The sequence below is a fragment of the Oreochromis niloticus genome, linkage group LG15, assembly GCF_001858045.2.
Source record: "Oreochromis niloticus isolate F11D_XX linkage group LG15, O_niloticus_UMD_NMBU, whole genome shotgun sequence".
In the NCBI taxonomy this organism is placed as follows: domain Eukaryota; kingdom Metazoa; phylum Chordata; class Actinopteri; order Cichliformes; family Cichlidae; genus Oreochromis; species Oreochromis niloticus.
Genome location: NC_031980.2, coordinates 17,584,776 through 17,609,889, shown reverse-complemented (window position 1 = coordinate 17,609,889; position 25,114 = coordinate 17,584,776). Strand labels below are relative to the sequence as shown.

Sequence of the window (25,114 nt, the reverse complement as noted above, 5' to 3'; positions counted from 1 at the left end):
CACGTCTCTATGTCGGCATGACGTCAGAGTGACGCGTTTGGACCGTTAACTTTCGTATTCGTGGCCGAACGGAACAAGTTTAAACACATTATAAGGAATTTATTAAACGCGTCTTCAAAACGTAATCATAGAAGACCCCGATTCATTTTAAAAAACTAAATAAAAAATTAATATGACTTCGGTTTTAAAAAATAAAATAAATTTTTTTTTAAAATCTACAATTTAATGTAAAATAAACAGTAACTGCTTTTTGATAACTGTTTTTAAATTTTCAAAAAATAAAAAAAAAGAATTAGCGCAAAATTTACATTTTAATACTTTTTAACTTAATACCAAAATTAATATCCTTGGGGTTATCTCTTATCTATTTTGTTATGCCATACTATATTAATTAGTAGTGAGCCATTTTAGATTTTATAGAGTACAGTGGTCCTCTTTTAATCCTGCCCGAGAGCTCCAACTCCAACATCCTTTGTCCACAATATCCACTCTCCCACCCAATGACTGTAGTAGACTATTTTCTACAGTCATTGCTCCCACTTCTGTAACTTTCCTTTTCCGGTCACAATCTCTACCACACCTCTTTCATACCTCTCACCCATACATCTTATCTGTTTGTTATTTTACTTTATTTTAGTAGTCAGACAATATTAGACATTTAATGTCATTTCATTAACCAATAATTACCTAATTGTGAAAATGATCTCTAAAGCATATTTAGAGCATCAGATATCTAGATTTAGTCCAACTCAATGGTTCTACCTTCAAGTGTTATAATTATCTGTTTTGGATCATAATTGACAAAACAAATATTTTGTAAATAAATAATTTGTAGTCATCGCAGCCTCTAGAAAATTTGATGTTTCCACTTTTTGAAGATTTATAGATTATAATAATATATGCCAATAGTTGAAATCCTAAATATGACACATAACTAATTCTATCATGAAGCTGCATGCTTTAAAAAACAGGTACAATTCAAAGGCTATGACTTCCTATGCATCTAAGGCTATTCTGCTCTTATTTTCTATTTTGTGAACAGGAAGTAGAACATCAGGTACTCTACTGCTCAGCTTTGAATAAAACATTCAGCTCATTTCCATTTGCCTGTGAAAAGTTCATTATCTCATCCTCTATGCTGTCATCACTGATAACTGCCAGGTCCAATTAAACCATCAGCATGCTGCAGTTTTCTGTCTGGCTGCCATCTCTGTGGAGCAGACGGTCGAGTACAGCCTGCAGCGTCGCTTAGCGTTTGGCACAAACCTCCCAAATCCCTCAGCAGACCTCCTCCACTCACTGTAAGTGGAAGTATAATCCTGGAACTGAGTGGACGTCTCCGTGTGTCTTGCTCTTTTGTAGGTCGTGAAACATCTCACTACTGATTCATAAATATTTTTCCATGTGTGAAAGCTTTCTTGGCAACATAGTGGCAGACCTATGCATTGTTGTAGAACTATGTCGAGTATGTGAGCCTGTAAATATTTGAGGAGGCCCGTTCCCTCATTATTTCATCTCAGATTAAGCCGATAAAAGATTTGGAGTTGATTCAAACTGTTGAACTTTTCACTGAAACTTTCAATATGAGGTCCAAAGAGATATCAATGCAACTGACTGCTTGACTTCTACGGAGGTGCATGGAGGCAACATTTAGCAAACATGTGCTGGGTCTGACTGTTGTGGGTGTGATGTGATCAGTATGCTGCTGATTTGCATAAGCAAAAATGATGTAAATAGAAAATGCTGCTCCTAATGAATAAAAAACAGGAACTACATGAGACTGTGGGGTCTCTGAGTAGTATACTTAACAACCATGGTGTAGGACTGATCACGGTCCTTCATCCTGACAGCAGTCAGGCTGTACCATACCCAGACAGGAGAAATACTGTTTAAAAATGCATGTATATTGTTATCATTCCTACTGCACTTTATGTAGATATAAAAAAGTAAAATCCTGGTGTATTTTACTGTATATAGTAACCATGTGTGCATAGTACAGTATTTTGGCTTTTTTTGTTCACTATTTTTTCTTCTTTATTTTTTTCTATTTTTATTGTTTTCTAATATGTCTCTAATTTCCATATTTTTCCTGTGCCTTTGCGCTGTTATAACAAGGGAATTTCTCCAGTGTGTGATTAAATAAAGTCCATATCTATGTAAAAAATATGGCAGCAGGGAAGCAGACAGCACACAGTGATGAATTCTGTTACTTTTCTTGAACCTCATAGCTTTATTTCATTCCAGCAGTAAGTCCAAATGATGCAAGTTTATCACATGGCTGCTGTGGCAAGGTGAGAGAGGGTCTGATGTTCTCTTCTCTCAGACTGATCCAACTAATGGCAATCACACTCAGCCTGGCTGTCAATTACAAAAAGACCAAACCTTTAGTTCCATGGCAGCCATTGTGGTGTGTTAACGCAGGGGTCCCCAATCCCAGTCCACGAGGGCCGGTGTCCCTGCAGGTTTTAGATCTCACCCTGGGTCAACACACCTGAATCACATGATTAGCTCATTACCAGGCCTCTGGAGAACTTCAAGACATGTTGAGAAGGTAATTTATCCATTGAAATCAGCTGTGGTGGATCAAGGACACATCTAAAACCTGCAGGGACACCGGCCCTTGTGGACTGGGATTGAGGACCCCTGTGTTAACGCTATGCAGCTTATGAAAATTCAATTAAATACGGCAACAGAAGAGTAGTGATAGCAGCTAAAATGTTTAACTCAATTAAAACGGTCAAACATTAGTATTTAGTAGTGTCCGTCTATAGTCTTCTTTTTTACATTTGTTCATTGATAGAATTCAAAGCCTGACATTTAAATAAGTTTAAATTTAAGAATTCAATGCAAAAGAAACAAAAAAACCCAAGTCTTTTTCAACAAATCTATAAAATATAAAATTGCATCTTTCTGTGTCATTCTGGCTATAGCCAGTCACTGCATGTTGGCATTTTGGATCATTTCAGTCAGCTTTTTTTGCTACATTTAGTGCAAGACCTTCAGTTTCTACAAATCCAAAACCACATCTTGTGTTTTTCAGAAACTGTTTAGAGCAGATTAAAAAATATAAATAAATAAAAACATAAATACATCTAATGGCTCCTAAACAAGCTGTCTGGACAGTTTCATGAGCAAACCCTCTGTGCTGGGACGACTTAATGAATAAAAACATATCTGTGATGCTTCTACTTCAGAATGATTACTTTTTTACGACGTACATGTGAGCATTTCAGAGTCTGTGATATGTCTGTGGGCTAAACGTTCACATGTGTCATCATGTGCAGCGTGCATGCTGCTCTCTGGACAGGCTTAACGCCTTTTTATAATCTCACTTTGAGCCACTTCCAGCCAAAATCTTCTAAAGCTGATCACATTATGTGGAAAACATTGTGTGGTTTCATGTATAAACTTTGCAGAGAACCCTGATCAATATGTGTGTCTGTGTGTGGTCAACAATCAGAGTGCATGATGGGAGAAAGTGACCTGCCTCGTCAGACAGATTCATAGCACTCCAGAGCTGTTTGTCATCTCACTGCTGTTAACTATAAACCTGCGACACACCAGCAGGATGAGAAGCCTCGCAGTACAGTTGTCCCATCAGGTTAGAACAAATCGAGTAAGCCAAGCCAGGCTGCTGCGTCCGAGTCCAGACCTTTCTGGGTTAAGCGTCCTTTACTAGTAAGAGTTTGGAAAGGAAGTGAGGCTGTACTACAAAGATGTTGTGAGATGGACAGCCGTGGACAAGACAGGCGAAGTAAGGGGAGTTTCTAAACGTAAACTAATTAGAGGGAAAACAAAAAGGGGCAAAAATGGCAATTAAGGTCAGATTAAAGGAAGAGAGGTGGAGGGGTGATGACAGTGATAAAGAGGAGAGGAAGAGTTCAGTACTCCTCATGTTCTCCTCGTGCTCCTTCATCAATTTCATCATCTTCTGGTGGTGCAAATCCCTCCTGGAAAAGATAAGAACAGTGTTTCAGGCTTTACCAGCTGCAGGTCATCTTTCATAATTTCTTTTCTACATTTGTTCATAATCTCAGTATTTTTAAAGATTTCCTCCTTGCAGCAATACGTTACAAGACACAGCTGTTCACTCAGATGTCTCTGTACCTCACTGAGGTGCTTTATTGCTTTACTGACAGGCTGATTTCTAATTTTGTGGTAATCTAACCAGATTTAGGTAAAGGCTGCAAAATGCTGTGATGGATGACAAAAATGAGTAAAATGCAGCCATATCGAAGAATAATCATGAGATACGTACGGCAGGTTCTCAGTAACAGCTGGAATATCGGATTTTCCTTGTAATACTACAAACACACTTTAAATAAATGTATAATTAATTTTTGAATCATTCTGACATGGGGTCTTGTACCGTGGAGAGTACAACCATCACCCACCTCCACTCCCTCGCTGGTCTCCACTCATAATACACTTAACAAAGAAACAAAGAGTACCAGAGTACTCTTGAGTTTGTCCCAGCACCTCACCCCTCCTGTCTCACACTTGCTAGCTTTGGGGAGTGCTTGAAAAGCACTCACAGAGAACACAGAAGGTCTGTGATTTTATGCATCTTGTGGTTTAATTAGAGCCATTTTTGGAAGCAGTGACAAGCTGTCCTCTCTTGTGTCTTACTATTATTATGTCATAGAAGCAGCTGTAGTTTCAGATGTGTCAAAGGTCTATGCTCAGCCACTGTTAGCATCGTACCACCTGCCTGAATCCAAATGAACCGTGTCACAGTGATCAAACAAGGTAAACAAACTGGACTTTGCTCATGGCTCAGATCAGCCTAAAATGTTTAAAATTCCATAATCAGGAATTCAAGGAATTATAATTGGCTCATTACCTGGGAACATGTGCATGACTGCAAGCAGTGTGGAGCACGTAACTCTGAATGCAGGCTGGTGAACATTTGACTATTCAAATGTTCACCTGCTGCAATGACATAAATATGTGATGCCTTCGGTAAAGTCAGGGGATAAGGAATTAATCTGAATACTGTGGGAAATAAATGTTCTAACAACCAATACACATATCGTCTGATTTCTTGTAATATCTCAAGATATTTTATGAAAGCCTGAGACCAGTCCACCCCCCCCCCCAAATTCCTGGTCTGTGCCGTAATTGCTGCATGTAAGTAAACACTTTGGCCTGTATTTACCTCTGTAGCATACAGGATGTCCATGATTTTGCTCAAAACTGGGTTGTTTTCGTTCTCCTGGCAGATGAGTTCAATGTCTCTCAGCTTCCCAAAGTAGAAGTCCCTCTCCTTCTCCAGCCCGTCTACGGTCACCTTCAGATCGAGCAACTATGAACAGAAACAACCGTGGAAAACATGATGAGGGAGGCAGTTGAAACAACAATGTTGCTCAACAGTAAAAACAAAAAAACAGAAGACACAAAACAGAAGATATGATATCATAACATGCTCACAAAGCTGCAGCATTTTAAGGAAAAAAGGTACATATAAATTTTGTGTAATAACGTCCACAGTCAACTAACAGGATATGAAGATTTGTTCAGTCAGTCCTGTTTTTACCATCATGACCTGTGTCAGTCTGGTCATATCAGACCTTTTCAGTGTTTTCAGCCTAACTCGTGTGAGTCAGAAAAACAGAAAAACAGAAAAACATTCCAAAGTTAAATTGTTGTAACACTCTTACTGGGAGAGTTCCCACCAACACAGTCCTGGTACTAAAACAAGGAACCAGCTCCAAGACTGGTTCCACTGCCAAAAAGGTGGCAGCACAAAATTTCTATGCCCAAAGTTGAAACTATTTATGTGTGTAGCTATCAGAGGGAAACTGTAGAGTGACTTAAGAGCTTTCCATCCAAAAGTACTCCAGGGTCTGTTAGTGACGCTGTGTCACAGAGCAGATCAGCAGAAATGTGGGCTGGCTCTTAAAGAGTAGTAATCAGAATCCAGCACCAGTACTCACACTGAAAAAAGAAATCTGGGAAGCTTCCAAACCACTACCAACTTCATTAATGCTGAAGGGTTTGAGTAATTATGCAGATTTGATGTGAGAGCTGCACAAGACCTCTCTTACAGGGTTTTCTTGAAAAGTTATCAGGGCAGCGGTACCTGCTGGTTGAGCTCTATGAGCTCAGCGTCTCCTCCATTACGCGTCACAGGAGGGTTCCTGCGGGCTGATGCTATCTGCCTCTGCGGGGTGGGGACACTCTTTGGTGCTGTGGGAGATGTTCTCATGGGGCCTAAATGAAAGAAGCACATGTTTACATATCTATACATCTATTTAGCTCATCAGCCCCTAAGTATGTTTGAGTATTTAGAGCAAAATCCTTCTTGACGTAAGTTTACTAATCAGGAGCTATTTTGATAATATCTTGTTTGGTAATTTTGCTAAAAAAATACGATTTAAGATCCTTTTTATCCCCCAGAAAGTTATATTTTTACAAAACATCACATCTCTTAATGGCTCAATCCAGAGTGGTGTTTGTTCAGTGAATCTCATGAGAGCACTGAACACATGCCATGCTAATTCATAATATTGACTGAGTAAACCAAAGAAAAGGAAACAGTACACATTTTTACTATAGCATGTAGATACCACAAACTGCCATGAAACTATATTGTGCATGCATCAGTGAAACAGCATGACTGGCTAATGTGTTTCCTGTTTCACCTGGCAAATGGTTCTTTGTGGGGAGGGCTGGGACATAATCCTCCCATTTGTATTCAGGATACTTTAAAGGCCACATAATGATCCACTTTGAGGCATATTACTGTCAGTTAGTACGCCTCTGTTTTTAATGCTGTGACTCACTACAAAATACCAAACCTCAGAGAACACGGGCAGTGCAGCTCTGATTTTTAACAGCTTTGATTCAGAATTAAAGTCCATACACTCACCTGCCACTTCAATAGGTATACCAGTTCAACTGCTCATTAATGCTAAAAAATAATGAGCCAATCATATGGCAGCAGCTCAGTGCATTTAGGCATGCAGACATGATCTGCTGAAGTTTAAATTAAGAGTCAAAATGATGAGGAAAGATGATCTAAGTGACTTTGAACATGACATGTTTGTTGGTGGTCGATGGGCTGTTATACCATTTCAGAATTACACATTTCAGAAACTGCTGATCTACTAGGGTTTTCCCTCACAACAATCTCTAGGGTTTACAGGAACTGGCCTTAAAAAAGGGTAAATATTCAGTCAGCGGCACTTCTCTGGATGAAAAGGCCTTGTTGATGTTCGATGTCATGGTAGAGAGAATGCCTAGACATTGAACCTCGAGTCTACAGCAGCAGCAGAAGACCACACTGGGTACCACTGCTGTCAGCTAAGAATGGGAAACTGAGGCTAGTCACATGGGCTCACCAAAACAGGACAATAACTTTACGAATGCAACATTTTTCAAAGATTGGAAAAATACTGCATTCAAGAAGCTTGACCTACAGTCTTGAATATTTCCTTAAAGTTTTTCATATTATTAATGCTGTACATGCAGAAAAAATACTAAAATTGTAATATGAGAGTCAAACTACTTAATAGGAAGGAGCTGGCAGACAGATAATCAGAGCCCCTAGTGCTGCCCACAACCAGCCAGGATAGAGCACTCCATAAACTGAGTAACACACTGCACACACACATGCTCCATGGAGGGGATGTTACCTGAGCGAGTGGGTCTGGTAGGTTTATGATGAATAGGTTCACCTGGGTTAGAGGTGGGCATGTGGTAGCATGAAGATGTGAGAGAAGTAAAATGAAGGGTTTAGGTTCACGCACAGCTGACTATGTCGTGTTGTACCTGGATTAGGTGGAGGCGGCGTTCCTTCCTGGCCCTGCCGTGTCAGCAGAGGGTCGTATTCTTTCCCATCATAGTTGGCATCGAAAAACTTCTTAAACCACTGAAGGAACTCAAAATTGTCCTGGAACTTCCCCTTCACCAATTTCTCCACCGGGATGATCTGAAATGTTTTTAAATAGCAGGAGAAAAACATTCTTGAAATGTCAGAAAAGGGATTCTTGGGATTAGATACTCCAATAACTGTCATTTTGGGGTAACAGCAGTCATCTTTAAGATGATCTGCGTGTTATCACCTTGCTTCCTTCAGTCAAGGTAAATGATCCCCCAAAAAATCACATTCATAATAATAGAATGACAACTTTAAAGACAACTTTATCTACAGTACAGTTAAAAACAATTTAGACTGTGCCACAGTACTTTAACTGTACCGACTTAAATAGAAAACAGAGTGGTTCTTATATACAACTTCACCCAAGCCGTTTTAGCTATGCTTTTTCTACTTAAACATGCGTACTCTGATGGATGCCTCTAAGAGCTTAGGGTTAGTCCAAGGTTATTCGGCATGTAGGCTGGAGCAGCCAGGGATTGAGCCACTAACCTTTTGATGAGTAGTTGACCTGCGCTACCTCCTGACCTACAGCCACCACCACCACTTAAGATCAGTGAGTTTTAATAGGAACTAATATAAAAGTACTTTTACAGATATGATAATAAGAACAAACAGCAGTTGGTTTCCCTGTTCCCACCTTGTCAACGCTCATTCTCTTGAACGCAGCCTGTAAGACCTTGAAATTGTGGATGTATTCATGTTCCAGTTTTGCGTTGAACTTGACTTTCTTCAGTAATATGCAGCCTGGAAACAACATGTCCATGAACTGGCAGTAAGCAGCGCCTGAAAAAGCAGAACAGGAGCACAAAGTCAAGAAAAACATTTACTTTAATTTGAAGCTTTTTCTCGAGAAGTGTGTGTTTACCTGTACACAGCTGCTCGATCTTTGTGTAGGTGAGCTGCAGAGAGTCGTTCACCCACGCCAACATGTCATGGCGACTCAGGTTCTCTATGGTCATAGAGGTGGAGTAGACATTCACCGCCATCCTCCTGCTAGGTACCCACATACACACAAGCACATGTAAAGATATTAACATCAGTGTAACATCTGAAGGCTCCAGACAATCTTTTTTCACTGACACATAAGTCTGATTAATCGATGAAAATTTGTTTATATATAAAGTAACTCATCACTAAGTGCTTAGAGCAGCTGGTCTTAGCACACTTCAGATCCTGTCTCCCCCCCTCCCTGGACCCCCACCAATTCGCATACCGCCAGAACAGGAGCACAGAGGATGCAGTCTCCATCGCACTGCACTCTGTCCTCTCACACCTGGACAACAACAACACCTACGCCAGAATGCTGTTTATAGACTTCAGTTCAGCATTCAATACAATCCAACCCTCACAACTCATCAGGAAACTGACAGACCTGGGCATCAGTTCCCTCATCTGCAAATGGTTACTGGACTTCCTGACCAACCGCCCCCAACATGTCCGGCTGGATAACCGCTGCTCAGCAACAATCACAATGAACACCGGTGTACCACAAGGCTGTGTGATGAGCCCTTTCCTCTACTCCCTCTTCACCCATGACTGCAGACCTGCTGATGGTTCCAACACCATCATTAAGTTTGCAGATGACACCACGGTGATTGGCCTCATCAGTGACAACGATCAGGCCGCCTACAGGGAGGAGGCGGATCGTCTGGCTGAGTGGTGCAACAGAAACAACCTGCTGCTTAACACTGAGAAGACCAAGGAGCTCATCGTGGACTACAGGAGGAATGCTGACCCACATCCACCCATCCACATTAAGGGGATGGCTGTGGAGCGTGTGAGCAGCTTCAAGTTCCTGGGTGTCCACATCTCCGAGGATCTCATCTGGACGACCAACTGCTCCAAGCTGGTCAAGAAGGCTCACCAGCGCCTCTTCTTCTTGAGGACTCTGAGGAAGAACCACCTGTCCTCAGACATCCTGGTGAACTTCTACCGCTGCACCATCGAGAGCATCCTGACCAACTGTATAACAGTCTGGTACGGGAACTGCTCTGCCTCGGACCGGAAGGCGTTGCAGAGGGTCGTGAAAACTGCCCAGCGCATCGCCGGAGCACCACTTCCTGCCATAAAGGACATCTACAGGAAGCGGTGTCTGAAAAGGGCTGGGAAAATCATCAAAGACCCCAGTCACCCATCACATAGACTCTTCACCCTCCTGCCCTCTGGGAGGCGCTACAGGAGCCTCCGGACTAAGACCACCAGGTACCGGAACAGCTTCTTTCCTACAGCTGTCAGACTCCTGAACTCTGCCTCCTGACATCTGACCCACGTTAAACTCATGGACTGAACATACACACACCCACAACCACCTACACACACACACAATGGACAACCGTATCCTCAAACACACAATAATAACATGGACTGAACCACCACTCACAACCACTAGCACTTTATATAGCCTCTGTAGAAATTATCCACATATCTCACTAGGGGTGTTCGATATAACGATATATATCGGATGACAATAGAAAAACGTCTATCGTTTCATTTTACGCTATCGTTTGTTTCGTGGTGTCGCAAAATAAACTGTTTACGGCAACAGCTCAAGATCCTGTTGAGACTTTTCAAAATAAACTGAATCACGTGAAAGATGCAGAGTATTTACGGATGAGAAGCAAAAAAAGAGCCGTCAGGTGCTAAAAAATAAACCTTAGACTCAAACGTTAGAACAGGCTTTTCCCCGCAGCACGCTGTGTAATAAATACTCACAAAGAAAACGGCGGCCGTTACAACCTGTGTCTAAAAATGTATCGTTTCATGCATCAGTTAAAACACTCGACTCCAGGTACACGACGCCCAGCTGGAAACACTTCACGCAAGTCGAGCTGCCCGACATTCACAGAATTTACAGAAAATGTTACATTTTTGTGATTTATATCGTTATCGGACGATAGATGTCTTAATATCGGGATATGAGATTTTGGTCATATCGCACAGCCCTATATCTCACTTATCTTAACTGCACTACTGTATAGTTCTGTGTAAATAATCATTCTGTACATACAATAATTTTTAATCCTACAACTGTTTATAACTTGCCTAGTTCACATTTCTGTATAACTGTATATCTCATATTTCTGTATAGTTTTTTATTTCATATTCTGTATAGTTTTTTTCATAATTATATCCTGTTCATAGCCTGTACATAGCTTGTACTCACTACAGCCTGTACATACTTATAGTTATAGAATATTCATAACATACTTCATACCGTGTACATTATAACATACCATAATAGACCCATTTCTGTAATATACTTACATATCTATATTATTGCTAATATATATTGTAATATATCTATATCATGGCTAAAGCACTTCTGGATGGATGCAAACTGCATTTCGTTGCCCTGTACCTGTGCATGTGCAATGACAATAAAGTTGAATTCTATTCTATTCTATTCTAATTCTAAAAGTAAGTGACTCCACACAATGAAGAATATGTGTATGCAGTTAATGCTGTACAGCCATAATGGCAAAAAGGAGCATGTTAAATGACAGAAAATTCATGATCTTTTTTATTTTCTTATTTTATTTACCTTTTTTTTTATGTTTACGATTTTTGATTGACAGCAAAATCACCATTTGGTAATTTTGAATAACCTATTACATCTTTATCTTCATGTTTTATTACGTTTATTTAGGTTTGCATGCTTTATAATAAAACATACGGGAACACACATTTACTCACCTGTGCTGGGTGTGTGTTGGTGCGTACTGCTGAGAACTGGGTTTTGCTTGACCACTTATACAAAGACCTGGAGATAGAAACCGGTATCATGTTCAGTATCAGTACAGTTTATACTTCACATAAGGTAACCAAACTGAATGCAAAACAAGAAAATACATAAACTGCAAACCATAAAAATAGGTCATGGAGGTTTACCCCTTGCCAGGGTTACAGAGGGACATGCCACAGAAAACCTGAGGCCGGGCCTCTAATCTCTGCCCAGTTAATCCTGTTAGCCCAGGTTCAACATGCTCTGCCCATCGCAGTTCAGACCGCCTGTAGGTGCATCAGACAAACATAAAAACCAACCCAGGAGGGACGCATCACACTGACAGGTGAGATAAGGAAAAATCCAACAATACCACAGCATTTCCTGTGAGCTGACGGCCTCCAAAATAAACACAATACAAGATGTTGTGCTGAACAATCACTTCCTGACTGCAGCCAGTGAATCTGCCAGATATTCTAGTATTTCAGTGTTTGAACAAAGAGTCCTCAAATAAAATACTACAGTTCAGCTACTCTGTGAACTCTAAGCAGTTAAATAATCAAGTCTGCTCTATGACTTTTTCACCCACCCATGATGCAAAACTGACAGTTATTCAAACAACTTTCAGGTCACTGTGACCGTTCAGGATAATTATTCAAGGGTGACAAGGTACTACAACAACTCACAACTGTATTTATTTTTTATCAGCACAGCTAAAATAACACCCAAGCTGGCCACAAGTTTCAGGTCATATAAGGACACGGATTTTCATGGATTTTGAACTTAGTAGGTTTTTAGCACCTTTTTTCTGGATCAGACTGGCAGGTGATGACAACGTGCAGTGATGTGAAAAAGAAAGTTTTCTCAGGAGTCTGTGCAGTCCTGTGAAAAACTAAATACACTCAGTGATTCAATAGTCTGTAGAACTACTTTCAGCACTTGAAGTAGTTGTTTTCTGTCTGACTTTATTCTGGCCAAGTCTTCTTTACAACATTGCTTTGGTACATTGTGTTTTGTGGGCATTCATCTATACACAGTTCTCTTAGATCCAACCACAGCAATCAGGTTTGCATTTGGACTTTGATCCACTGATAGATTCTTTTCAATCAGTGATTCTTTTCTTTTTAAGCCAAGGAAATTTATAATATATTTTTACTTAATCTTTCCAGGGAAGATACTAACTAGGCAACTTTTGTGCTTTAGACTTTAGACATTAGACTTATGCTGTGTCATTGTTGATATTGCTGTGTCACTACTAATGCAGCAAAATGCTGCTGTTGCTGGCACCTTGTTTCAGTAGATTCACACTTCAGATTAGGTAATGTGTCATCAATGACAGCAGTTCATTGGAAAAGAAGGAAAGAAAATTATCTTCATTTGCACACACGTATAAATGCTGTTGCTTGCAAGCTACAAGCATTAACAACACATTATTCTGATTTATTTTATACCATCAAAAATATCAATATCACAATTTTTTTCTAACTATTGTGGCATAATCTTGAGCTGTTTTCAGACATCACTAATACACAGTGGGGGAAGGTACTATATATTCAGGGTATAAGGTACGGAAATGCAGGAAGCAAACTATCCTGAAGTTTCCAGAGAAATTTCCAACTCAAACCTAAAAAAACCCCTGACATCGCCCCTCTATTTTAATTGTAATTTCCAGAAAATTCCAAACACCATCCACACATAACAGCCAACTGTTTTTGCAATTATTTCACTTGTTTAAGTCAAAAATAAATTTGGGTGTTCTTTTAAATGTTATTACTAGCACTTTATGTTGATAGGAACACACTTTGATAGATTTCAGATTAATTTAAAAACCATCAAAACGTGAGTACAGACTCACTGAGCAATAAAGTGATGTAACATTATTCAGCTCCTGACTGTTTTGCTTTGTGTGATGTTAGTTTTGGAGACTCTCTACAATATGGACAAAAAATATGCTTATAAAAAGTGTAACCAGACCAACGAGTGTGACCCAGCAGCACTGAAACATTGTAAAATAAACACTTGAATAAATATGATATAATAATTTTAGATCAAAGCTCTGCAACTAAATCAGAGATTTTTCCGCACAGGCAAACTAACCACATCAACAATTATAAAAGACACTTTTGGTTTTCAAAGTCAAAATAACATGGGAAATTCAGAGACTATAGTCAAATAAGGTAACAGACAGCATCATCAAGGACCACAGCCACCCAGCACATCAGCTGTTCTCCCTGTTACCATCTGGCAGATGTTACAGGAGTCTGTCTGCTCGGACTACAAGACTTAAAAACTGTTTTTTACCACCAAGCCATTCGCCTCAACCACAAAACTTAAACACAAACACCACACTCCACAGCACGCACACAGAAGCTGCCCTACAGTTTCACAGGTACATACTACACTCTGCACTGGTCACCCCACTTTTATTAGTATTTAAATAAGAAAAAAAAACCTTATTCTGTGCAATACTGTACTAACTGCCACTCAAAAATTTTGTACTGCTCAGTTTGTACCGCTGCTCACTCCTGCCACTTATCTCATGTGCAATTACTAATCACCAAAGGACCATTTTGATCCAGCAGAAAACTCTAATAATCAACAACAGATAATTTTTTTTATTACTATAATTTGCTGTTTTAAAATAGGCAATTTTTTCAGTGTTAAAAAATGGTTCTGTAATACCTTTCTTACATGTAACAAAATCTCCAACACCACTGACTGAAATGCAGCCCAAACCATGACAGTCTCCACCATGTTGTACAGATGGCTGCAGACACTCGTTGTTGTACCTCTCCCCTCATTCTCTTTTGAATTTATTGATGATGATCAGAAACACAAATTCCTAATTCTAATTCATTACTAAATAAGACCCACTGCCACTAATTTTCAGTCCAGTTTTTGTAAGTTGGCATATCTCAGATTATTACTATTATTTTTTAAACACACTGCACACACCATGGTGAGATATGCCAAGTTTTAAGCTAAAGCCTCGTTGGGAATCACCTTGCTGGTGCAAAAATACTATTTATGCGTTTTATGTTATCTTTGGTATTTTACACAGCTCCAACTAAAGAAATTATGTGTTTTTTGTGACAGGCTGTTAGTAAAAACTTGCTTAGCTTGTCCTGATACATTTTCAGATTTATTGTAAAATAAATCATTGGTAGGCTGACAACAGCTGTCCTCTCTTTCTTTTATTAATATAACCCATACATTTATTGTAAAGCTTTAATTAGCAAATATTTTTCTATTTTACATTTATAGTGTTAATTATGAAGCTACTAATAAATCATGCTGATAGATTGACCTATAAAGTGATAGTTTTTTTCTTTTTTTTCCGTAAAGTCTGACGTACTGTCAGGAAATAAACTAACAGTAACAATAATTAACAGAATACAATATTACTAATTAAAAGACGTAATAACTAAAATTAACTAACAATAATTTCAGACTTTTACAGGACACTTCTGCTTAGTTTGAAATAATATTGTGGTGGTTATAAAGAGCTCTTTGTCAACAGGTTTTTAATCAGATAAGGGTCTCAATCTGATAAAAACTTCATTTTTTTATCAGCAGAGGTAATTTTGCATTTTATAGTTTGATCTACGCAGGCTATAAAAAGTGTGGTAATGCAATAGTTATAAACCATGGTTTGTTGGACAGTTAATGGCTGAACTTCGGTCTCACGGCTCGGTGTTTTGACAGTTGACGTTACAGCCGTTTCAGCGCTGCTCAGACCGATCAGCTAGCTCCCGGCTAACTGCTCACCCCCCGCCTGTTGTGGTGGGGCTCCGTGGGTGTTTGGCTACTGTTGTTTTAAATAAGCGGATTTTTCCAGCTTATTTAATGTCCCCAAACTTGTATCCGCTAACTTTAACACATCCGAGCGTAACTGAAAGCGCGACTTTTCCAGGCTAACGTTACCCCCCTCTGGAGGCCTTTTCGATAATACACACGCACCTTACCAGCCAACGACTGGCTGTCACCTACGGGACGGTTGGAGTCTTTATCCCGTGAAAGAGTCACACAGTCGGTCAGACAGCACAGACTGGGCAGTGCGGAATGCCGTTTTCAATAAAGTTCTTGTTACTTACTGAGGCTACCGCCGTCTCTCTCTCCGCCGTCCCGCTGCTTGTGCTGATGGGCTTTCCGTTGCTATAACCCCGACTGTCGCCCAAGCAAGTTGCGCGAGATTGCGACCCACTAAGCCACCAGCAATGCGCATGTGCGGCGCAGTGTATAAATTTTTACAGGAGTTTCAGTGAAACTGGGTCCACTGAGCGGCCATGATGGAGACGGACTCTAGCAGCGTGACTGCGCCACAGTATTTTTTCTGGAAGAAGCGCTCACTGTGGCATTTAAACATTGTATTCACCCCATATAAGCGTAGTATAAGTGGTCGTCTGAAGGACGTTAACACACATGAATTTTAGTTTGAGGATAAGAGAGATCAATTTAATTCTTAACCTGACTGAATTGATTTCTTATCACAAAAAGAGATGGATATCAGAAACTATAAGATGTTAATTTGGTAACAAGCAGGTCTGTACTAATGATGACTAAAACCCAAGGATTCCTATTACATCACAGGGATGCTGTTAAGTTCCAGAAGAATAAAACTCAGGTAATCACTGGACCGGTTTGAAATCCTTTATTCCCAGTTTATAGACATGAATAGGAAGAGAGAGGAAAAAAAACATAATTCATAGCTTGCCTGAGGGAACACTCAAAAACCGATTGTCACAACATAAGCTAACATCAAAATGCTCAGCAAACCATAACTCAAACGTAGTACACCCTAGCAAATGCAACTTGAAACCCAAGGTGTGCTGGTCAACAGAGGCTTTTTCTTGCAGATGTTAAAATGGTCCGACCAGGAAAAATGCAGGTCCTGTATTAGAGCTCCTAAAAATCTGATGTGATTAAACCGATTCATATCAGATTCAAGTGCAGTGTGGATCTGAGGAGTCGATGAATATCAATGACCTAATGGTTAAATTTGAATTTCTTTGAAACCACCTTTTTGTCGTTTATCCACTGACTCAGGGCCTGTGATTCATCTCTCCATGCATTCTTTAACTCCTCATAGATATTAGCGATTAGTGATTAGTGATACATTATAAAGTCATTATCAAGATCTGTTTAAAAAGAGCTTCAGGTCATTTGCATAAACAGAGAACAGGAAGTAAGCGAGGCAAACTTAGTACACTTTCTGTTTTCTGCCAGAGAGAAAGCTTCTCATCATAGAAAGATCCAGATCTGAGAAATTATACCTATACCATTTCAATTTGGCAATCAGCAGTGTGTCAAGGAAAGAAGTTAAACCCAGGAATGCAGCTCCTGCTACTTTATCATTGTTAGATTCTGTGAGCCATCATGTTTCATATCATCATGTCAGGAACCCAGGGTCCCTGAGCAGTTATGAATTATATTGTTATATGTATAGGTGATACTGTGCTGCTGTTCTGTGTCCACATTTCTATATAGGCAGGTGTGTCTCTGTGTGTGTGTGTGTGTGTGTGTGTGTGTGTGTGTGTGTGTATGTGTTTGGCTGTAGGATGAATGTCAAGCACCTGCAGGCCTGATGGGTTTGGTCCTGCTGGAGGACTGGTCACACCCGAAGCTCCTGCCACACACCTGTTGCTGATCAGGGCTCGTCGGGGGAGCTATTTAGGAGAGTGCTGGAGCTCCCACCGACGCGGGATCATTGCATGAGACTCCATGTTAGTCTTCAGCTTAGTAAAGTTAGTGTGTGTATCCCCGCAGTTGTAAAGTGTCCTGATGGCTGCTTCTGTTGTTTCCCCAGGAGAAGTGTGGAGCGCCAGACAGCAGCCAGCACGAGGAGTGCTGAGACACGGGAGCGGAGAGCACAAAGACACGGACTTTTCAGGGAAAGACACGACAAGGGAGTCAGGGGAGAGCACGGGGATTTATTGTTGTTTTTTTCCATATACTGTAAATAAACGCACTGTTTACACACAGAGCTCCGCGCCTGGGTCCTCCTTCCCCACATCCCAAACCGTGACACATTAAGAGTTTTTTGATGCTAAGCGAACAGATTATTCTCATTAAAGTACTTTTTCATCTGGTTCACGACAATTTCTCATCTTTGGTATTATCAAGTGTCACAAAATACAGTGAAAAGTGTTTGTTTAACATGAGCCCAGATTCACTAAACCCTGACCAAGACAGGTCTTCACGACTTACACGCTGAGATTTATCAGTATAATACAGATAACAGACATTAAGGATGTTTCTCTACATTCCTCTGAATGTAATGCTGCCATTTCGCTTAGTTGTTTAAGCATTCCTTCCTCTAGTAACACAGACATACATAACTTTCTTTTTATATATTTGCACCTTGCATAAAGCCAGTTTCCTGAAAGGATTATTAAAGTTTTTGCAATCTGATACACGTATCAGCTCATGCAGACGGAGAAAGACTTGTTGAAATGTGTCAAAGGGTTAATGACGTAGCCTCAGTCTACATTAGGGGAAATAGTATATTACAGTGTGGATATGAGAACCTGCACTTATTCAGTAATCTTTTCTGCATGTTCTGAAATGCAGACCCACTGGTCTCTGCTGTGTTGCTTTCTCAGTGTCATCAAAGTTCCCAAAGTCGGATAGGCACAGAGTGATATCGTGACTAGATGGATGGGTGGATGGATGCATTACCCAGGCTGGAAAGCACAGAGAGTCAGGATTAAAAAGTCAATTTGAAAACAGAAGAGTGACACCAAAGGTAAACAATGCCAGAAAGACCACAGATATATAATCAAAGTATCAATGTGTGTCTGACGTTTGAACTTTAGAAGACACAAAACGCTTTGAGAACATGACTTCCTATTATGATGCAGCATTTCTTCAGCATCAAAAATCAGAGTACTTCCAAGTCAAAAACTAGTGCTTCTACCCAGAAATAAAATATATATATATTTTGTCTTTTCTCACTGAACAACATTTACCAAAAAATGGTGCACAGGAGATCGAACGTCCTGACTCAGGTGAGTATGTGTTGTATCTAACTCAGTAATGTCAGTGCTGTTACCATGGCAGAATACAATTCAGATAGATGTACTGATAAAACAAGCAAAAGAATAATAAACTGGTGTTGTTGTAGTACCTGTTGCAGTGTCTCTAGAAAACACCCACCAAGCATGGACAGCCATGGACATTGTCATGGCTAAATCTGGTTGGACAGCCATGGCCTTTATATTTCAGGATGTTACAAACACTTAAACTCAACCTGATTCCAACCATTAAATAATTTCCCCCACTGAGCATGACAGACAACCAACATGTATTCAGACATTAAGGCTAGAACAGAAAAGTGAAAGCATACAAACTTTTTTTTTTTCGTTGATGTTTGGTTGTGAGATGAATGTGATCAGACAGCCACACAACGGGTAGATTAACTAGTATTACTGGATGCCATTTCTACGTATCTCCATGTAAATGGTGTTTCTGTTTCAGTGTGTTGCATGCTGACCCCATTAGTTATTGTTCACACATACTTGGATGCCACTCTGCTGCAGCAGTTAGTAAGAAGGGTGTGGATATAAAACTGCTGCTCACTGGAGGATTTCTCAGGAGGTTATGAGGAGGAAAAATCTTCTTTTCTGGGTGAGGACTCCTGTAACATGTTATGTCACAGCAGGTAGAACTCTGTCCTCTGAAGCACATTTGTGGTTATTGAAGTAACTTGAGGTTCATTTATGGCAGTACATCACCGTGGGAATTTATACTGCACATCTGGAGCAGACAGTGCTCCAGTTAAGAGATCAATAAGTTGAGATCAACAACTCTGACCTAAAACATTCACATAAAAAAAGACACATGACACAGATCTTTCCTTTTTTCGCACTTTATTCTTTTGCTGTTATTCTTGTGGTAAGAAACAAGCAGCCACTTACAGATTCAACACGTTCACTTCCCAACACAATGCGAATCTACAAACACGCACAGCCACTGAGCCGCCACAGCGCCTTCAGGACAACAAAACCATCCAACAGTAAAACAACACCGTCGTCGTAGGTAATTGTAGAAAAACAGCACCAGTTTGTGTGAAGCTACGGTGATCGGAGGGAGCTTCACTCCTCCTCCTCACCTGTTCATGTGGTGCTCTTCATGCATGGGTGTCGGTGTGGCACAGGTGATTCACGTTGGCACATTTGAACAGGAATAGAAAAACAAACATCCTAAATATATAGAGTGCACGGACAACAAGACGTGATCATGTATAAATATAATACTGGTAGGCAGGAATGAGAGGATCAGTAGTGGTTTATCGTCAGCCTGTGCAGCTCAATCGTCCTGCTCTGTGGAGACTCACTGCTCTGGAAACATCTCGCTGTATGTTCCTACAGCTGGTCCACGATGTGCTGCTCAGTCTCAGCAACACTCTTTGATTTCTGCTCACTCTGAGGTCTCAGTTATTTGGTGTGTGTTCAGACTGCAATGTGAAAAGTGTGCAAAGGCTCATTAGTATGCACAGAAAATATTCAGTGAGCTGACACACAACATAATCCAAAATATGCCCTTTACTTGTTTTGCCTCAAAGAGTCACAACGGTAGCTTTTCTTGTCCCTGACATTTCTCTCTAGGAAGCTGCCCTTATTATCATTTTTCCTACTATTAATATGTATCCCATATTATTACTGTGTACTACAGAGTGTCTGTGCTGGAGCTCACGGTCTAATGAAAAGAGAAAGTCAGAGTCAGAGCCACAGAGAGCGTCCTGCAGCTTTAACAGAGCCTTAAATGCATGAAAATAGACTCAAGTTTGAGTCATGTTCAGACGCTGGCTTAATCATTTATTTGAACCTGCAACCCAGAGAGCAATAAGAGGCTGTAGGATGTATTGACGGACTCATGTTTACAGGACTTCCTGGAGTAAATGAGTATTTTTAAGTTTTCTCCACACCTTCATGTTCTGTGTTTAACCCTCAAGCGACCGAGACGTTTCAGTGACCGAATCACCTGATTGGACTCGGCCACTATTAAAAAAAACTTTTGAATCACCTGTACGATCAAGTCATGATCATATATTTTATTAAAGAGGGCTTTTTTAAATAGTGGATCTATTTGTGTTTATCATAACTCTACTGTTTCTGCCATGTATGAGAGTTTACTTTACACCACTGGTTCACAGGGAGAAAAAAAGGGATGTTGGGTCAGATTCCCTGGGCAGCTGGGCCTTTCTGTGTGGTTTGCATGTTCTCCCTGTGCCTGTGTGGGCTTCCTCCCACAGTCCAAAGACATGGATGTTACATTAATTGATGATTTTAAATCAAAGCCTTTAATGTTAAAAAATGTCATTATCCTCAGCGCACCAATTTCTGTAAAAAAATTAAAAAAAAAAAGTTGGAGGGAAACATTTTTATAATTAAAAAATACAACAAGGTCACACATAAATGACTCCACTCGGTCACTCGAAGGTTAAATAACATGTTTTTGTTCCCTTCATGCACTCTGTGAGCTCTACAGACACCCCTGAGATGAGGACAGCGGACCAGATTTGGGGCCAAAGTTATAATCCCAGCTAAGCTCACAGGCTGAGTTCTTCCATAACTGCGGGTGAGGTGGGAATGTTTCTGGGACATGTGACCGAGTCAGAGGCAGTGAGAGCGCGGGGATGTTCAGAGAGTGGATCTTTACGAGGACACGGTGTTTGAAGCAGTTGGATTTCATCACCACACGGCGCAGTTCATCAAAAACAAAAACACTGTTTGAGGAACCCATGATGCAGCGGGACGCCAAGTGGGCGGTGTAACCACAAACAGGACCCACACACATCTTCACATGAGTCTAAAGCTATGGTGTCTACAGTGTACGTCTGTTTGTGTGTGTGTGTGTGTGTGTGTGTGTGAGACGGGGGGTGTAATAGATACAGTTTTAAATAATTCGGTCGACATCACTTCAATTCAAACCATCAAAAACTGTACTGGTTTTGACATTTCACAGTTTACGATACAGGCAGGGTGATAATGAGCAGACTTTATCAGAGTTAGTATGATCAGCTCGATTTTGGCAGAACAATTTAAATCCAGAGACAGCCCTTCGATCAGAGCAGTCGCTCCAATTAAGACACAGATTAGATTCTCTGATCATCAGCGTTTCGTCACCAATCACAGACGCGTGCTTGAATTTTTTTTGCCATCTTTAATTTTTATCCTGCGATTGAAAATCAGTGCAGTTTTTCTGGTTGTTCAGAAATGTACAAAAAAACGGCGGCTCGGACGGATGAAGCTCCAACACCAGCGGTTACCAGATACCACTGGAGCGGCCGCCGGGAGGGGCCAGGATCCGAGCCGAGGACCTCTTCGGGATGTGGTCGTCAACCTGAGACCCTGAAAGGAAAAACACATATGGCACTATTAAATTTGATCGAGGACTTCGGTGTAACGTCACCATAATCAAGGACGATTTTATTAGAGCTCACCTGAGAGGCTGAAAGAGGACTCGTGAAGGTCTCGGACTCCCGAGTGCACTCGACCGCAGGCTTTGTTGGGCGTCTCTCCATCTATGGGGCCCAAACCGAGTTCCTTCTTCATGGTGTTTGCAACCTTGGCCACATCACCAGAGTATGGATCCCTGTCCACCCCTTTGTAAGCCTGAGTCTGAAACACGATGAGGTGAGAGGTAAGATTAGGATGTTTAGCCATTTTAAACCTAATAATAACAGCCAGTTGTGCTGGTGCTGTAAGACTGATACTGATTAAAATTTGTTACATGTAAGTAACTAAGTTAAATTCCACTTAAGAAACACAAAACTAAAACAAGGTTTGAAAAAAACTGGAATTAAAATAAAAGCTAGACTAGAAAAAATAAAAAGATCTTGTGCACTCACAAAAATCATTAAAATGAATTAAAAACTAAAAGACACAAGTACTTTTATTTGTACTAAAACATGTGTCCTGAAACTAGAAATGAGCATACTCACTCTGTAATCTACCTGAAACTGAACTGAACTGTAAATATAAGTTCTTATAAAAACAGCTTCTGTACTTTTGAATGTGAACTTTGTCACAAGTTTTTTAAATAAGTTGAGATAAAAAGGTCTAAAAGCAAACAGAGTAGAGAGGCTGGGATGGGGGGCTTTCACAGACAGTGGCAGCAGCAGGAAAACACACTGCTGGCTTCCACAGGGAGCAGGAGCATTAAATCCTTTATATGGGCTGTCAGATCGGTGGAGTCAGTCACATCATGATGGGAGTGTTTGTGGCAGGTTTGCTGTTGGCTGACACAGCAGAGCTCAGCCTGGATCTCACTGTCCTGCCCTGGAGTTTTAATTATCAGTGGAAACACTCACAACACACAGAGGCAGGTTTGGAATCAGTGTTAATAACGTGATGAAAGTGAACACACCTTTTCCCTCTGCACCATCTTCTTGTAGAGGTAGTCGGGGAAAGTGCGCTGCGGGTAGAACTTTCCGGACCCCTCGGCGCACATGAACACGCCGTTCTCACACACCAAACGCCCCCGGCTGATGGTGACCAGAGGGACGCCGTGGCAACGCATCCCTTCGTACAGGTTGAAGTCTCCGCCCTGCACCTGAGTGCTCACAGAGATTGTCCTGCACACACAAACACACACACACAAAGAAAGTGATGGATGTGTGTCCGTATGCTTCGGGCTGAGTCCAGTAATAAAGGTGATTCCTGTTTATTTACAGCTGTGTACCTTGTTGCATCTGGATCCCAGACCACCACGTCAGCGTCAGCCCCGGGGATGATGCGGCCTTTGCGCGGGTACAGATTGTAGATCTTTGCAGCATTGGAGCTCGTCACCGCCACGAAACGATTCTCATCCATTTTCCCTGTAACCTTAAAAATACAGAAAGCCCATCTGATCACACAAAAAATCTTTATTTCTGTTGCTACTGTGGTAGATCATGATGTCATTCAGCTGCTTCCCCAGAGAGAATCTCATCCCAGTATTGGACAAACTCCAACTCCATGGCTGCATGGCCACTGTAGCTAGAGCAGAAGATCTATTTCATGTGCTGGTAAAGTGGTCTTTCTCATAGAGCCTTCAGAGCAGAGCATGAACATCCATCACCAGCTGCAGTTCAAGATGGCGCAGTATGAGTTCATTCACTGGAGAAATACTTTATTTTTATTGCAAATAACTGGAAATAAAACTGAGCAATCTCTCAGGCTGTTGAGTTTGTGAAGTAGAGGAAATATCTTGGCACAGTAACTGATACAAGCTTTGAGCCTCATGTAGATGCTAATGGTAGAAGATATCGGCAGTGCTTGTCATATTATGATAAGCTTCAAACTTTTCATTAAGTTTTATAAACAGAAACAAAACTTAATGAGAAAGTTTTATTTCTGTTTAACTGGCTCAATCCTCACTTTCTCATTTGTTGGCTGTTGACTGAACCTCAAAAACAAACACAGACTGAAAATAAAGTCAAAGCGTGCAGAAAACTTAGAGTTACCAGCATGGTGTCAAAACAGACTTAAGAACTTCCATGTCCACTGGTTGTGGGTGATAAATTGTGTAGTTCATGGCTGATCTCAGGTTTTTATGTGAGCGTTTGAGGTGTGTACGTACCACCCCTCTCTCCCAAATGACGCTCATCCTGTCCTGGACTCCAGGCACTCCATGAGGGATCTTGGTGAAGTCCTCTTTGCCCAAAGCTCTCTGTTTGGTGCTGAACGGACGGTGCTCTGATGCCACCACGCTCAGATTGTCACTGAAACAGGAAACAGGATATCCACGTTTAGTTTAGAGGAGCGTTTTTATCCACGGCACCTTTGCCGGTCACTGAGCTGCTGTTGCGATCAGTTTACTCGAAGCAGTACAGCATGCTGATGTGAGTGCAGCACACATACTTGCCCAGCAGGCCCATGAGGTAGCTGGGTGTGTTTGGGTCGAGACGGAGCGGAGGGATGATGACATGGGCAGCGGCATGAGCCCAATCCTGGTGGTAATACTGCATCCCATTCAGCACTGCGTGAGCAACTGTAGTCTCCCCGTGGACCACCTTACCTGAAATTATATAAAGTGAAGAGAAGTCAGCTTTCATCCTCTCCATCGTCACGGTGACTGCTAGTTTGTCTTTATTGGGGAGTAAGCTCACCCTGCATCTTAGCAGCAGCGATCATATCACCAGCAGACATACTGGACACATTTACCAGGTAGATTGGGCAGCGAGCCTGCGGTCACACAAAAGATTTTAATCAGTCCTTTAAGTATTTATCAATAACTGCACACAGACTTGATATTAAAATGTTTTTACCCTGTTGGCGATGGTGATGGCTCTGTGAGTGGCCTCAGACTCCAGCTGCAGACAAGAAGACAGAGTAAAATCACAAAATAACAAATTTAATAAGTAAACATCTTATTATTTATTGCAAATATCTTACCAAAAAAAAAAGTTCATGGCCACAATGATTACTTGTTTTTTTTTTTATATTTATAAGAAAGATCCCTAAATATTCCTACTTAATATTCAAAATTTTTATCAGCATTTTAAGGGAACATAAAGGAAAACAGTT

At 40.8% G+C, this 25,114-nt stretch overlaps 2 protein-coding genes across 4 annotated transcripts in view; both read right to left on the bottom strand.

Moving 5' to 3' along the window:
* Positions 1 to 2,840: 2,840 nt before the first annotated feature.
* LOC100707355 (microtubule-associated protein RP/EB family member 3) lies at positions 2,841 to 15,825 on the bottom strand. 2 transcript variants are annotated; one of them, XM_003446245.5, is made up of 8 exons: positions 15,698 to 15,825; positions 11,576 to 11,642; positions 8,748 to 8,875; positions 8,520 to 8,665; positions 7,774 to 7,933; positions 6,083 to 6,213; positions 5,159 to 5,305; positions 2,841 to 3,950 (listed from the first exon to the last, which is right to left on the bottom strand). In XM_003446245.5, exons 3-8 carry the CDS (start codon positions 8,866 to 8,868, stop codon positions 3,882 to 3,884), a joined length of 774 nt encoding a protein of 257 aa, XP_003446293.1. In that variant the 5' UTR covers positions 8,869 to 8,875; positions 11,576 to 11,642; positions 15,698 to 15,825; the 3' UTR covers positions 2,841 to 3,881. The 2 variants fall into 2 exon arrangements, with proteins under 2 accessions (XP_003446293.1, XP_025754919.1); XM_025899134.1 differs by having other exon boundaries at positions 8,748 to 8,872.
* A 3,629-nt stretch (positions 15,826 to 19,454) lies between these two features.
* Positions 19,455 to 25,114, bottom strand: part of LOC100707619 (dihydropyrimidinase-related protein 5) — a 28,557-nt gene continuing 22,897 nt past the window's right edge. For both annotated transcript variants that reach the window (XM_025899170.1, XM_025899171.1), the window contains 8 exons: positions 24,856 to 24,900; positions 24,697 to 24,772; positions 24,449 to 24,605; positions 24,168 to 24,309; positions 23,289 to 23,431; positions 22,974 to 23,181; positions 22,048 to 22,225; positions 19,455 to 21,955 (listed from right to left, as the gene is read on the bottom strand). In XM_025899170.1, coding sequence (XP_025754955.1) covers positions 21,870 to 21,955; positions 22,048 to 22,225; positions 22,974 to 23,181; positions 23,289 to 23,431; positions 24,168 to 24,309; positions 24,449 to 24,605; positions 24,697 to 24,772; positions 24,856 to 24,900 — 1,035 coding nt within the window. In that variant the 3' untranslated portion in view covers positions 19,455 to 21,869. The remainder of the gene's footprint in view (positions 21,956 to 22,047; positions 22,226 to 22,973; positions 23,182 to 23,288; positions 23,432 to 24,167; positions 24,310 to 24,448; positions 24,606 to 24,696; positions 24,773 to 24,855; positions 24,901 to 25,114) is intronic.